The following is a 13,873-nucleotide window of genomic DNA, read 5'->3' as shown; positions in this document are numbered from 1 at the left end:
TGCCGTTGTGGTTTCATCGACTGCTCCATTGTTTGCTGCTTGGGTGATAGATGCGTGGAGGCCGTGATAGGAGGAGACCAAGTGAAGCTGGGCAGCCGCTGCGAGTACTCTCACATCTCGCCTGGAACCATGATCTACACTGACAATTCATCAAGAAAATGTTCTCTACTAATTACGCCACAGGCCTCGCATTTGAGAACTGGAGACTGAGGGTGCCCTTGGCGTCTTGGGCACCGGCCCGGTGCGCCAAGACGGTCTGCCGGCCCCACTCCGGTCTCCGACGCCGGAACCGCCAGGCATCTGAATCCGCCTTGGTTCGTGCCGGCAATTGCCTCTGATCTTTCTACACGTAGAGTTTTTGGATAAGTCGTTGGTCATCTAGCAACTGACAAAGTCACCCCGGATCGTTCCTCTGCTGGACGTGAATGCTGCATGTCTCGTCCGTCCATGCAGTCCTCGACGCTGGACGCACACATGACCAGCCGGCACACACCACCCACGCCACGCCAAGATGACGGTCGGACTGTCTGGTTGTTTCCTGTTTGGTCGACTTGGCAGTTGGATATTGGTGCGAACAGAGGCTGGACCTTCTCGGGCGAGTTCCCATCACTGGGCGAAGCATCCCCTCTGTCGTGGTTCACGCCTTTGGCCTTGAACACGACACGACCATGCTTTATTTCCAACAAGTCACTTTCCTGTTGGTCGTGGTAAATGACTCCAAAGAGAACTCTCCTGAGCCTTTTGAGCCTTTTGAACCTTTTGAGCCTGTAATGAAGCAGCCCACGCAGTAGGTACTCGCTGGAAAGGTGCACTTGCGCTAGCACCCGGGCTCCTCTCCTCCCAACAGCCTGCTGGATCCAACTCGACGACAACCAAAGGCAATTTCGGTCAGATTCCTCGTACCCATAGGCGACTCAGTGAGACAGAGCTTGCCTCGCGCGCCCGTATCACCAGCCTCATGACCGTGGTCGCCATGCATGCACGTTGTCCCCCGGTCCCACGACCGATGCTCCCCAACACAGTCACCAGGGCACACACACCTGCCGTGGTATGTAACATGAAAACTAAGAGGCATGTCTCTCCGCCTTGTATTTCACTCTAAAATGGGTCTCGGGTGTTGTACTCGAAAAATAAGTGGCAGTCCACAGTTGATATTAACACCATAAGGGTATCCAACGGTATATACGGAACGAGTATATCAAAGAGAAGAGAAAGTAGACGAGTGAAATAAAGACCCAGAGACGCCAACCATGCTTAGTGTGTACAACATGCCAAATCAGACGCAGATCTCACGCAGCGCATCAACCCAGCTCGCGCCCATGCATATCTCGCAGGACTCAAATAACGCCCGCAACAGCACTATGCCTCCACCTCTGTCGCCGACATGCTCCGCGGTCTCCTCGGCTTGAGCAGAGGCGGCACGTCCGCGACCAGGCCGGCGCCGATCCGGCCGCTCCGCAGGGCTATCCAGTGCTCCCGCAGCCGCTCCTCTTTCATAACGAGCTCAAAGCCAGCCAGGAAGCAGAAGCTGATCTCGAGCCGCGCCAGCTCGGACTCACTGACGCCACCGACGCGGGCAATCTTGCGGTGCAGATAGGGCAGATCCTCGAGGGCCTTGGTTGCGATGCGCAGCGCCGCGAGCACGAGGCGGTGCACATTCTTGCGGGTCACGGGGATGGCGCGCTGGTCAATGGCCAGGGTGTAGATGTAGAGCGACGCGGCCAGGTAGACAGCCGTGCTCATGGGGCAGAACCGGTGCAGGCGCGCGAGGTACTCGGCGATGCTGATCGGGGGCTCGAGCTTGCTGTAGAACTTGCGCGTGATGGCGCCGTGCTGCGCGTTGAGCACCGACTGCTCGTCCGCCGTGATGACGGCCGGGTACTCGAGGGCGGCGAAGGAGGGGGACGCCGGGATCTTGAGGCGCACGCCGTCGACTTCGACGGGGGCGGCGGTGGTCTGCTGTATCATGGCCTGGCTTGCGGCCTGGGCGCGGCTGAGGTTGGGTGCTGCCTCTGGGTGTTGCTGGGCGAGGGGCACACGATCGGGGGTCGCGGTGCGCGAGGGACTCGACCGCGCGATGCTGTCCTTCTCAGCCTGGAGTCCGGTCATCTGGGGGTCGGTGGGCGTGCGCGGCGGCGGCGTGGGGGGCACGTCGCCTGTGATGCGGACGAGGGTCTCGAGATTGGCGCTGAGGAGGTGCAGGGCGTCGATGGCGGGCAGCGTCGCGAGGTTGTACTCCTCGTGCGGGGTGAGCTGGAGCATGGCCGGCTGGGTCATGCTTGTGTCTGTGTCTGTGTTTGTCGAGGCGGCCATTGTCGGGGGGTGCGTCTCTGTGACTATGGGCGAGCGAGGGATGGACGTGATCCGGCCGTTGGCATCCTCGGGCGGCGGGCGGCGGGCGGCGGAAAGCTGATAAGACGCTCGCAGAGAACAGACTAGATGGCGCGAGGATCACGGGCTGGTCGAGCGAAGGATGATGATGGACGAGGCAGAGTAGACCGACAGAGAGACAGGCAGACCCTGGCTGGAGTCCCGAGCCGTGGGACGAGATTGGAGTCGAGATGGCGGGGCTCGGTCGCTCCTGCTTGTTGTTGAAGGTGACCAGTGGCTGGGCGAGTGAGGGGTCCAGCCAGGCGAGCAGGCAAGAAGGCAGGCAGGCAGGCAGGCAGGCAGGCAGGCAAAGTGCATATGCAAGTCGCGTGTGATGGAGAGTGCAGGTCCGGATAAAATCAAGTCAAGTCAAGTCAAGTTCAACGAGCACAAGTCCAGTGATGGCCCTGATTGATAATAATATTTTCATTTTTTGTACCGTCCCAATTGCGGAGCCGACAGAGGGACAGTGAGGAAGATCGGAGCCCAACGCACGCACAACTCGTGTAAATGGGGCGCGTGGACCGGCTCTCCTCACATCGTGACATTCGCCCCTGCGGCCACGCACTGGGCCATCAATTTCTACAGCGGACAAAGGCCGACTCCCTCAGACTTCCATTCGTCGGCTGGCTGGATCTTATTGGCCTAGCTTGCTGTGCTCACCGACGACGATGCTGCTTTCGGTCGCGGGAGGCGCCGATCTCGCGCTGGTCACTGGGCTCTAACGTTAGTAGTACTACCGATGTCGACTCTTCTTCTTCTTCCGGACGACGGCCTTCTTTGACCGCGAGTCAGGCGCTGGCTCTCAGTGATTCCCAAGAGGTGGCACGACAGATACTCCAAAGTTTTCATGTGACAGACCGACCACGCAGGCGTTGGAGGCTTTTGGAGAATGGCAAATGGCTAGCATGCCAAGCTGGATCAAGAGGCACCCAAAAGCTTGGCCGCAATAGCAACGCGCTAGCATCGATCACCGGGCGTTCTGGAACTTTTCTGCCCTCTTATTTCCACCGTGGACAAGACGGCCAGCAGTCACAATCTTCACGACGACCCACGGGCTCTCCCTCGCCACATGCTTCCTGCGTACCCTATAGGCCAGAGCTTGCGAGTCATGGACAGTCTTCATGAATCAAAGACCGCCCTGTTCCAATCAGGCAATTGAAGTGCATTCGCGCTCCGGCCCTCATCAGCCCTCGTCTGGCTACTACGCAAGTACTACCGAATCGCGCAGTCCACGACAGCCGCCGTCCCAGCCTTGACCCTCTCCACCGCCTCACGCAGCACGTCCTCCAACGACTCCGCCCTGTCCACGCGCAGCGCATGTATCTTACCATGGCTCGCCGCCCGTGCGATGCCCGCATAGTCCGGCGGCGGATCCAGCGCAATATGCACATCCGCGTTCGTCGCTCGCGACGCGGGCCCGTCCGGGTGCACCAGCAGTAGCGACCGACGCGGCGCGTGCCATCCCTTGTTGTTGAGCACAATCGTTAGCACGGAGATGTCGTACCGCCCGGCGATCCAGTACACGCTGCTCGGCACGCTGAACATGTACGTCCCATCGCCGACGATCTGGACTACGAATTGGCCTTTGTTGACACCGCCTGCCTCGGCGTCCGTTGCGAGCTTGATGCCTAGCGTGGCGCCGCCTGACCAGCCGAGGCCCGTCCCGCCGCAGTTGAGGTATGTGCCTGGCTTGGAGAGCTGGAGGGCGTCGTGGATGGCTGTCGTGGTCGTGACCGCCTCGACCGCGTAGATGGTGTCCTCTGGCACCAGCGTCTTGAGCACGCGCGCTAGGTAGCCTGCGCCAATGGTGCCATCCTCGTGGGGAACCGAGGTCTTTTCAATGTGTGCGATTCTCTTCTCGTGGGATGCGCGACGCTGCTCTCCGGCTTCCGTGTGCGTCGGGTGGCCGGGCGCGTTGACCGCTGGGCCATGCTGCCGCAGCGCCCTCGTGATCTGCTGCACGGCCGTCAGGGTATCGGCGCGGTACCGTCCCTCGGCTTCAAAGTAGTACAGTTGCATGCTCGGCTTGAGAGGATCGACGTCGATCTGGAAGATCTTGGCGTCTTCGTTGGGCTTGCCCAGCGTGGGCACCCAGGGCATGTCACAATCCAGCACGACGATCACGTCTGCCTCGGGCACGGACCCGTCCACAGCGTATCGTAGTCCAAGCCATGCCGGGTGGTTGGCGGGAAACGACATGTCGCTGCCGCCTGCGTCGATCACCCGAAGCGCAGGCACAGCATCAGCCAGCTTGGCCAGAGCACCGGGCACCTCGTGTCGACGACCGCCATACCCCGTGATCAGAAGAGGTAGCTTCGCCCCGGCCAACGCCTCTGCCACGTCCGCTGCTGCGTGCTCAGGCAGGCCTCCTAGTTCAACAGGCTGCCACTGACGTTGCCTTACCTGGTACGGCTCCATCTCTTGCTCTAGCACCTCCCTCGACGCACACAGATACACTGGTCCCTGTGGCTGGCTCCTCGCAATCTGGATGCCCCTGTTGATCATCTGCTTGATATTGAGACCTGTTTTCACCTCGGCCGTGTACCGACAGTACTGGCTGACAATGGCCTTTTGGTCGGGCACATCCTGCATCCACTGGCTCCATTCCGTGCGGGTGCCGCGCAGCTCGCCCTCCTGCGTAAAGGCCGACTGGCCGCAAAAGACAAAGACGGGGGCGCGTCCCGCCGAGGCGTTGTGCACGGCCGCCCCCAGGCCCTGCGTGCCCACGTCGACGTGGATCAGCACGCACTGCGGCTTGTTGGTCACGCGCGCATAGCCATCCGCCATGGACATGGCCACCATCTGGTCTGTCAGAAACTGTAAGGTCGGCCTTCTTATGGTCGCTTACCTCGTTGGGGCAGGTGATGATGCGCGGAAAGTTGGTCTTGCCCTTGCCCTGGACCATGGCCTCGAGGATCGCCGGGTGGTCGGAGCCCAGGTTGACGAAGCAGTGCGTGATGCCGGCGTCCCAGATCGCCTCGAAGAAGGCTGTCGACGCAGTGTAGCGACCCTCGACTGCCGTCGTCGAGGAGGCAGTAGTCGAAGAAGCGTGCCTGCGGACAGCAATGGGGCTTCTGGGCTCGCCATGGCGTCGTCGGCAGCGACCTGATGTGGCCATTGATGTGGGCGTAATGGTACACGCGCTCATGGCGCGTGCTTGGACTCGCAAGGCTGGCGCCAGACCAGCGAGTCCCGGTCGTTTTGGGAGCATCTTGGCAGTCTACCTCGATACAACGACAGGCTGCCAACCAGTATCATAGAGATTGGAGTGAAAAGAGAAGGAAGAGTCCGAGAAGTAAAACGAAGAGTCCCAGACGTTGACACTGATCATGGCATGGCGTCGGCCAATGCCGCCTCTGCCCGCACACCCGCATGCAACCCCAGTCCAGTCTCCGCCTGCCGAGCCATTAAGTGAGGGGGGCCGATAGACTAGACTAGACTAGTATGTTAGGCTGCTCCTCTCGTCGGGGTTCTCGGGGATTATTCATACAATGCAAGATAGTATAACTAACAGGATATGATATAGTACAGCACACAACCCTCACAAAAAAATGTCTCTAGGACACCATTCCTGCTATCGCCCTTTCTTTGCTTACTGCCGATTGCCTGTCCTCTGCCCCTCGCTCTACTACATGCTATCCACCCATAGCTCTTCAAGGGTTGGTTTGGTTTCAGGATCTTCATAGCACCGAGGAAACCTATACTTAAACGCGAGGGCGTCGAACTCAATCCCGGATCGTTTCCTCGAGGCGCAACTCCAACCCCAGAGCAAACCGCGCAAAGACGTTGGTGGTGACTTCCTCGTACTCTGTGAGATCCATTGCCCCCTCCTATCTCTTCAGGGCCATGGACGGCAGCGAGACGGCGACTGCGTTCCGGCACGACTCTACGAGCATGGCGGATTTCTCTTTGAGAGTTTCGATGACTATCTCGTCGTACGTCCCTGAGATGCTCCCTGAGTAGTCAAACTCGAGCTCGTCGAGACGGGGGCTGGCAAATTGATCGCCACAACAGATCACGTACTTCGATGTGAGCAGGATAAAGTACGGCGACAGGGTGAGTATTCTGAGTCGCGAGAAATTCCAGAGGGTGAAGCCATTCACGGAGATGAATGTGCGATGAACGTTTTCGCCGGGCAGATAGATATGCTCGAGGGACTCGGCCAGGTCGCGGTTGGAATGGACCCCAAGACCGGCCACGTTGCCCGAGAACGGCGACCGTCCGTCTTGGACGATCAGCCTGAGGACCTTGATGTTCGTGCACTGGCGGAGGAAATCCCCCGACACTGGCGTCGAAGCCTGGAACGGCAATGAGCTGCATCTCAAGCTCCCGCACGCTGAGCGGACCTCCTTTCCGCTGCTGTCGTGGAGATCTCGAGGTCAGCCAAGGAACGAAAGCCGTACGTACGTGCGTGCTTGGGGGCTAGTCTCTATCGAGAAAACTTACCTTCACCTTCATCTCAGCCGGGGGATATATGTGGCCCAGCGAGGCAGCAACTTGAAATCCCCTCACGATGAGCTTGTCAAGGTTTCTCATGTACAACTTGTCCTCATCCAGATTCGAAGGCAGCGCTAGAAGCGACGCAGCAGACTTTCTCATGGAGGCGTACGACTTTCCATACATTGTCATGCCTCCCTCAAGCGTCAGCTTGGTCACAGGCCAGTCCCGGACATGCTGCAGGTCACATCCCATCCAAACATGCTCCTCCTTCCCCCTCGTCGGCAAGGAGCCCGAGGATGTTCACATGCGTCACAGATCGTAGCATTCGAATCACAGCTTCAATGTTTTTCGGGTTCACGGGCTTTGCAAACTCATCCTCCTCGCCAGTGAGAGGAAGGCTGTGAGGGCTCTGGCGGACCATAAACCCTAAGGCGTGGTAGAAGATGACTCTTTTGACCGCATGGCATCGGCCTGGCCGGCTTTTCAGGGCCTTGAGGATCGTGGACGCGCTGCGCTCTGACCATTTTCCTGGGTCCTCTGCCTCGAGAAGCAGGCGATCGGTGTCCAGTGCATAGCCGATCGACAAGGTGCTCCATGCGATGCTGTCTCCCACGTCGCGGAAACGCTGACAGGTCAGGAGAAGCGGGAGTGACGCCCTGTGCCGTTTCCATTCGGCCTCAATCACTCTGTCTGGTTGTGGTAGAAGGTGAGGTCGTGCTCGAGGGTCATTTTCAAGATGGTGTGCAAGACCTCGTTGGGGAGTCTGAGGATGTGACATGGAGGCGAGGCGCCGTCCATCCATGGCGCTGATTGTCGGTTGGGAGCCATGCTGAAAGCTCGTTATGATGATGAGAAAGAGTCGACCTTGAGCATCGTGAGGACTGAGGGTTCAGGAGTCTGGAGACATGGACGTGGGTTTGATGACATGACCAGGGTCCCCTGAGGCCTGTCCCCGTTTAACCCACGATGTCCTGCCTACACTAAATAAAAGCGAATGTGTTCATGATGTCCAATCCAACACTATTTCTGGCCGCGCGGCAACGGCTAATTATAATGAGAATAAAAACACAGGGGCCGCAATCACCAAAAACGAGACCATCAGCCATGTACCTGGCCGCAAATGGCCCATGGCAGCATCCTTGGCAGTGTTCTACCCTGCCGGCTCGATGCTCTGAGGGTTACGAAAGACATTCTTCGGATCCCACTTTGCCTTGATCTCACGCAACCTCGTGAGATGCTCTCCCCAGTAGAATTCGTTCGCCTCCTCCCGGGTGAGCGTGGGGTCGATGTAGCCGGCATATGTCGAGTTAGCGTTCGGGGCGCCCTCTTGTATCCTCTCCTGCAGTCCGTCCACAAAGCCATGCGTAGCACTTGTGATCGAGGGGAAGCCGACGACGTAGGATTGGTACATGATGACTTTGTCGCGGTGGGGATAGGAGTTTCCTTCAATAAAGTCGCCCATGGCGCCACCTTCTGAGTTCCACATGATCACCCAGGCAAGGGTGCCTTTGTCTGCATCCTCAACATACTTGAAAATTTCGCCTATTGCATCGTTGTTCAGCAGATCGCTCTCTCTAAAGGCAAGCGAGCGGCTAGTAAAGGCCGTTGGTGTATGCGCAATTTGTAGACCGCCGAGCTCGGCCTGATGTGCCAGCGAGCCCACCCAGCCAACGAGCTGGAAGTTCAGATCACCACCGCCAGGCAGCCTGCCGGCTATACCCGTCTCCTCGTATTCTTCTGCAGTGCCGTAGAACGTCCCCGTCACGAGAGCGCCCAACGGATGGACTATGAACAGAGTAGAAAAGCGTCGATCAAGGTCAGGGTCGCCCGCAAGTGCTTGCCAGTCTTCGAATACATCTGCCATCTCTTCCGGTGAGCCAAAGGTGATACTGTAGGTATACTCGACGACCTTGCCAGGCTCCGTATGCGTGTGGATCTTGAACTCAGTGACGATGCCGAAGCTGCTACCGGCGCCTTTGATTCCGAAGAAGAGATCTGCGTTCTCGGTGTAGCTTGCTCGTACGATGTCACCGTCCGCGGTGACCAGCTCTACCTCTTCTACGTGATCGAGAGCGCTTCCCCACATGCGCGACATGGGGCCAAGCCCGCCCTGCGCACGTCAGCAGTAGAATATCAAGCGCATCCCAAAGAACTCACGATGGTCGCATGTCCTCCGATCCCTACGCTCGGACAAGTGCCATGCGCCATTGCACGCCCGCCATTCTCGTGAAGGTGCTTATCTAGTTCTCCCAGTCGGAATCCGGACCCGAAGCTTGCCTCCCAGGTATCCTCGTTCATCTTGAAGTCTTGCAGGTTGACCAGATCCACCATGACGGCTCCATCCTCGCCTCCCGTGCCGAAGTTACTAGATTAGAAACATCAGCAATGATCTCGTTTCGTCCAACAGGCAACCGACGCGTAGGAATGACCCCCGGACTTTGCCTGCACAGCTGTGTCGTGTTTACTCGCGCACTTGACGGCTCCAGCTACATCCTTAGCATTGTCGGGGCGGATGACAGCGGCAGGTACGACGGGGAGATCGAGGTTGTAGGGCTTGACCCAGTCTAACTGGTAGAACCAGATGGTTGGGAATGCGACACAGTCGCTGCGGCCGTCACAGACGGCCTTGAGGCAATCTGCGAGAGACATTTGTTGTTTGGTGAGGTAGAAGGGCTAGGAGTGAGTTATAGGACATGTGCATGTTCATGGAAGGAAGAGAAGTCGGGGAAAAGTCCTATTTCACAGGTCTCCGGACACGTGAAGCATCCAGGAGCAACCATGAGCAGTCGCCACCGAACGGTACCTGCCAATGTATCCAAACTTTCACTTTTCAGGTAAGCACGAGACTGACTCTGAGGAATCCGCCTCCATGATTGACAATGCCAACCGCTCAATGATAGGTCATGGCTGTTTTACAGCTTGGCAATGACAGCCTTGTGCAATCAAGCTGTTTCGGCACTGAACATTGCGGCTGCTGGTATCAAGTTGCCAGGTTCACAACGCTCTTTGGCGGCTTTGAAGGAGAAACTCGTGTAGCTCGCCTGGCGGATGCAACCGAGCCCAGTGAACTGCCGAAGCACCTCGAAGAGGGTTCTCCAGCGGGAAAGGGAAGGTAGGCATATGTGCCTTTTTAGGGTCGCTACTCAGGTCTCTGCACTTCTTCAGCGAGCGTATCAACAACATCTGGCGAGTGCGTGTCTCAGTAGATCATGCTTAACGAGATGCGCAAGGGACTCAGGGCTTGTTCTCGAGCTTCTTCTGGGTAGCTTTTGTTGTGCCTTGTGGCTTCGCCCATCTTCGCCAGTCGCGCTCTTGTACGACAGAGGCGACGCTAGGGGACACACCACGCCTTGATCTCCTGATTATTTGGCCCAAGGACGAGGTGTGAGATTGTAACGTTCTCGCGCTTCACACGCAGAAATTCTAGACGCGGCTGATCGAGTTTCAGGGTGCACTCGCTCTGGTCGTCGAGGCAGAGAACAGCCAAGTCACGAACGTCAGCACGTTGCGTCCAGGCACTGTCAAGCTGCAGTCGCGCGAGCAACCTCGAAAAGAAGAGAACTGACCAAAGTGTGTGACATTGCGCTGGAGGAGGGGGGTTCAAAGTCAACCTGTGACGCCATGACGCAGCCTTGCGCGCCTCTGCCAGCCCGCTCGCGTGGTTTGCCGTGGACTGGAATTAGCCGCCTCTAGTCAGATCGACGTCGAATGTGAGTGTCTTTTGGCGACTGCTATCTTGAATTATCTTGAGCTTCGGCATCCTCGATGTACATTTAAATGATAATGCGATTGCTACTAGAATATAATCCCAGCCCAGCCAAGCCTTGAGCGTGGAGCCCAGAGGGAGCAGAGCAGCGCGACGTCATCGATACCTCACAAAGCCGCGCGATCTTGATCATGGCGACATCACGGCAGAGTGGGATATTTGACGCGTCCCCTGCCTCAGCCTTCATCTTTTCAACTTCCTAGGAACCAAGACAGTCGCCAGACAGTAGACCCCACACGATTCCACGATGCCTGGCGAAGTGATAGACCAGCCCAACCCCCCGGCTCTGCCCAGTCACCTCCCAGACAGAACCCTGGAGCTGGCTGTCAAGGTTGACAAGACACTCCTCAGGAAGGAGGATGCTCAGTCACTCAATGACTTTCAACACGCGGCGTGCTACATTGCTGGCTGTGAGTACGACGACATCTCTCCAGGGTACCTACGTCTAATATGACCACAGCCATGATCTTCCTCCGCGACAATGTGCTCATAGAACAAGACCTCCAACTTGAGCATGTCAAGCCAAGACTCCTTGGTCACTGGGGTACCTGTCCTGGTCTCATTCTCGTCTGGTCGCATCTCAACCTTCTCATCAGGGATCATGGCATGGACATGATCTTCGTCATTGGACCAGGCCACGGTGCCCCCGCTGCTTTGGCTGCCCTCTGGCTCGAGGGATCCTTGGAGCGATTCTACCCCAAAAAGTATACCGTCAACAAGGACGGCTTGAAGAATCTCATCACAGGATTCTCCGTGCCCGGAGGCTTCCCTAGCCACATCAATTCCGAAACGCCCGGATCCATCCACGAGGGTGGTGAGCTGGGTTATGCCTTGGCCGTGTCTTTCGGTGCCGTCATGGACAACCCCGATCTCATCGTTACTTGTGTCGTTGGTGATGGTGAGGCCGAAAGCGGTCCCACAGCAACAGCGTGGCACGCCATCAAGTACATTGACCCTGCCGAGTCTGGTGCCGTGTTGCCCATTCTGCACGTGAACGGCTTCAAGATCAGCGAGCGCACCATCTTTGGCTGCATGGACGACAAGGAGATCGTGTCTCTCTTCTCAGGCTATGGCTACCAGGTCTGCATCGTAGAGGACCTCGAAAACATTGATGGGGAGCTGCATGGCGCCATGGAATGGGCCGTTGCCGAGATCAAGAAGATCCAGACTGCTGCGCGCTCGGGCAAACCCATCGTCAAGCCCCGCTGGCCCATGATTGTCATGCGCACGCCCAAGGGCTGGACTGGCCCCAAGAAGATTGACGGAAAGTTCATTGAGGGATCGTTCAATTCTCACCAGATCCCTGTACCCTCAGCCAACAAGGACGAGAAGTACCTGAAGCTGCTCCAAGAGTGGTTGCAGAGCTATGATGCCGGACGCCTTCTCAAGGGCAGCAAACCCATTGACAGCATTCTTTCAATTCTTCCCAAAGACAGCTCCAAGAGGCTTGGTCAGCTCAAGATGACCTACGATCCACACAAGGCTCTGGACCTGCCAGACTGGAGGCCCTTGGCGGTCGAGAGGGCCCAACATATCAGCAGCATGAAGCAAACGGGCAGGTTCCTGGATCAAGTTTCCCAGGCGAACCCAAAAAGCTTCCGTGTCTTCTCCCCCGACGAGCTCGAGAGCAACAAGCTGAGCGCCATCCTGGACCACACCGGCCGCAACTTCCAGTGGGATCAATACTCCCGCGCCCAGGGCGGCCGCGTCATTGAGATCCTGTCGGAGCATTGCTGCCAAGGATTCATGCAGGGCTACACGCTGACCGGCCGCACCGCCCTCTTCCCCAGCTACGAGGCCTTCCTGGGCATCGTCCACACCATGATGGTGCAGTACTCCAAGTTCAACAAGATGGCGCACGAGACCGACTGGCACGGCGACATTAGCTCCATTAACTACGTCGAGACCAGCACATGGGCGCGCCAGGAGCATAATGGCTTTTCCCACCAGAACCCCTCCTTCATCGGAGCCGTGCTCAACCTCAAGGCCGAGGCCGCCCGTGTCTATCTGCCCCCGGACGCTAACTGCTTCCTCAGCACCATTCACCACTGCCTGAAGTCCAAAAACTACGTCAACCTCATGATCGGTTCCAAGCAGCCCACGGCCGTCTATCTCTCGGAGAAGGACGCTGCCGAGCACTGTAAGCGGGGCGCTTCCGTCTGGAAGTTTGCCTCTTCCGAGGAAGAGGGCCAGGAGCCGGACGTGGTCCTCGTGGGTATTGGTGTTGAGGTGACATTCGAGGTGATTGCTGCCGTACAGGTCCTCAAGAAGCTACTTCCCAGCCTCCGCGTGCGTGTGATCAACGTCACGGATCTGATGGTCCTCGCCGCCGAGTCACGCCACCCGCACGCCTTGCAGCGTGCGAACTTTATCGACATGTTCACCGACGACCGGCCAGTGCTCTTCAACTACCACGGATACGCCGCGGAGCTGCAGGGTCTGATCTTTGGACGCCACAGGCCGGAACGCATGTCTGTCGAGGGCTACAAGGAAGAGGGCAGCACAACGACGCCCTTTGACATGATGATGCTGAACCAGGTCAGTCGGTACGACCTGGCCGCCAGGGCTCTGCGTGCCGCGGCTGGCAGAGACGACAAGGTCAAGAGCAAGCTCGACGAGCTGGTACGGAAGATCGAAGAGGAGGTGGCCGAGATCAGGGAATATATCACAGCCAATGGCAAAGGTAAGCTGGCCGATCGAAACGTGGTGATCAAGACTGACAGCTACAGACCCCGATGACATTTATGAAATGCCGAATATTTAAGTAAGGAGCGATTCAATAAGGTAGTTATAGCCAGAGGGAGTGATTGAACGCCAAGATAGCACTGTGAGACAGGGGACGAAATCGGGGCTTTGTGCTATTGACAACCTATACATATTTATGTTATTTGTCGGTATGTTTGCCTTGATTAGTTATGCTATATATTCGGCTTATACCACTACTTGACGCTTTTTTATGTTTTTTTAGTATTAGTATCTTCTTTAGATAAAGAATAATCAAACGGCCTCGACTGTTCTCTGGAGCACTTCCCCTCATCAGGCACCCTATGCATCAGGGAACATTGCGAGGTGTACACAGTTCAAGACGGAGATCCATGCGGCTCGATCAGATTGGCCAATGACATCAACAAAGCCGAGTTGCGAGCCTGGAATCCAGACATCCATGGACGTTGTGACAACATCGAGGACAAGGTCAATCAGACGATCTGCGTTTCAAACTCTCTCGGAGACTACACCGTCCCCGATAACAGCCCCTGAGAAACTCCCGCACCGGTGCCTGATAATGCCGACAGT

At 57.3% G+C, this 13,873-nt stretch overlaps 5 protein-coding genes across 5 annotated transcripts; 1 reads left to right on the top strand and 4 right to left on the bottom strand.

Annotated features, from left to right (window-relative positions):
- Window positions 1–1,359: 1,359 nt before the first annotated feature.
- Window positions 1,360–2,313, bottom strand: J7T54_006988 (uncharacterized protein; the record flags this gene model as incomplete). The annotated part of the gene is made up of 1 exon (XM_051509548.1): window positions 1,360–2,313. The coding sequence occupies one exon, from the start codon at window positions 2,311–2,313 to the stop codon at window positions 1,360–1,362; it is 954 nt and encodes a 317-aa protein (XP_051366202.1).
- A 1,272-nt stretch (window positions 2,314–3,585) lies between these two features.
- Window positions 3,586–5,491, bottom strand: J7T54_006987 (Benzoylformate decarboxylase-like protein; the record flags this gene model as incomplete). Its single annotated transcript, XM_051509537.1, has 2 exons — window positions 3,586–5,175; window positions 5,222–5,491. The coding sequence occupies 2 exons, from the start codon at window positions 5,489–5,491 to the stop codon at window positions 3,586–3,588; spliced, it is 1,860 nt and encodes a 619-aa protein (XP_051366201.1).
- Window positions 5,492–6,203: 712 nt separating this feature from the next.
- J7T54_006986 (uncharacterized protein) lies at window positions 6,204–7,641 on the bottom strand (the record flags this gene model as incomplete). Its single annotated transcript, XM_051509526.1, has 4 exons — window positions 6,204–6,671; window positions 6,820–7,047; window positions 7,148–7,415; window positions 7,499–7,641. The coding sequence occupies 4 exons, from the start codon at window positions 7,639–7,641 to the stop codon at window positions 6,204–6,206; spliced, it is 1,107 nt and encodes a 368-aa protein (XP_051366200.1).
- A 322-nt stretch (window positions 7,642–7,963) lies between these two features.
- J7T54_006985 (putative FAD-linked oxidoreductase-like protein) lies at window positions 7,964–9,462 on the bottom strand (the record flags this gene model as incomplete). The annotated part of the gene is made up of 3 exons (XM_051509515.1): window positions 7,964–8,923; window positions 8,971–9,178; window positions 9,287–9,462. 3 exons carry the CDS (start codon window positions 9,460–9,462, stop codon window positions 7,964–7,966), a joined length of 1,344 nt encoding a protein of 447 aa, XP_051366199.1.
- A 1,364-nt stretch (window positions 9,463–10,826) lies between these two features.
- J7T54_006984 (uncharacterized protein) lies at window positions 10,827–13,837 on the top strand (the record flags this gene model as incomplete). Its single annotated transcript, XM_051509504.1, has 3 exons — window positions 10,827–10,989; window positions 11,040–13,262; window positions 13,659–13,837. The coding sequence occupies 3 exons, from the start codon at window positions 10,827–10,829 to the stop codon at window positions 13,835–13,837; spliced, it is 2,565 nt and encodes an 854-aa protein (XP_051366198.1).
- Window positions 13,838–13,873: the final 36 nt, after the last annotated feature.

This window comes from Emericellopsis cladophorae, assembly GCF_022114955.1.
Source record: "Emericellopsis cladophorae strain MUM 19.33 chromosome Unknown NODE_2_length_1295279_cov_118_880017, whole genome shotgun sequence".
Lineage (NCBI taxonomy): Eukaryota > Fungi > Ascomycota > Sordariomycetes > Hypocreales > Bionectriaceae > Emericellopsis > Emericellopsis cladophorae.
This window is presented reverse-complemented; position numbering and strand designations above follow the sequence as displayed.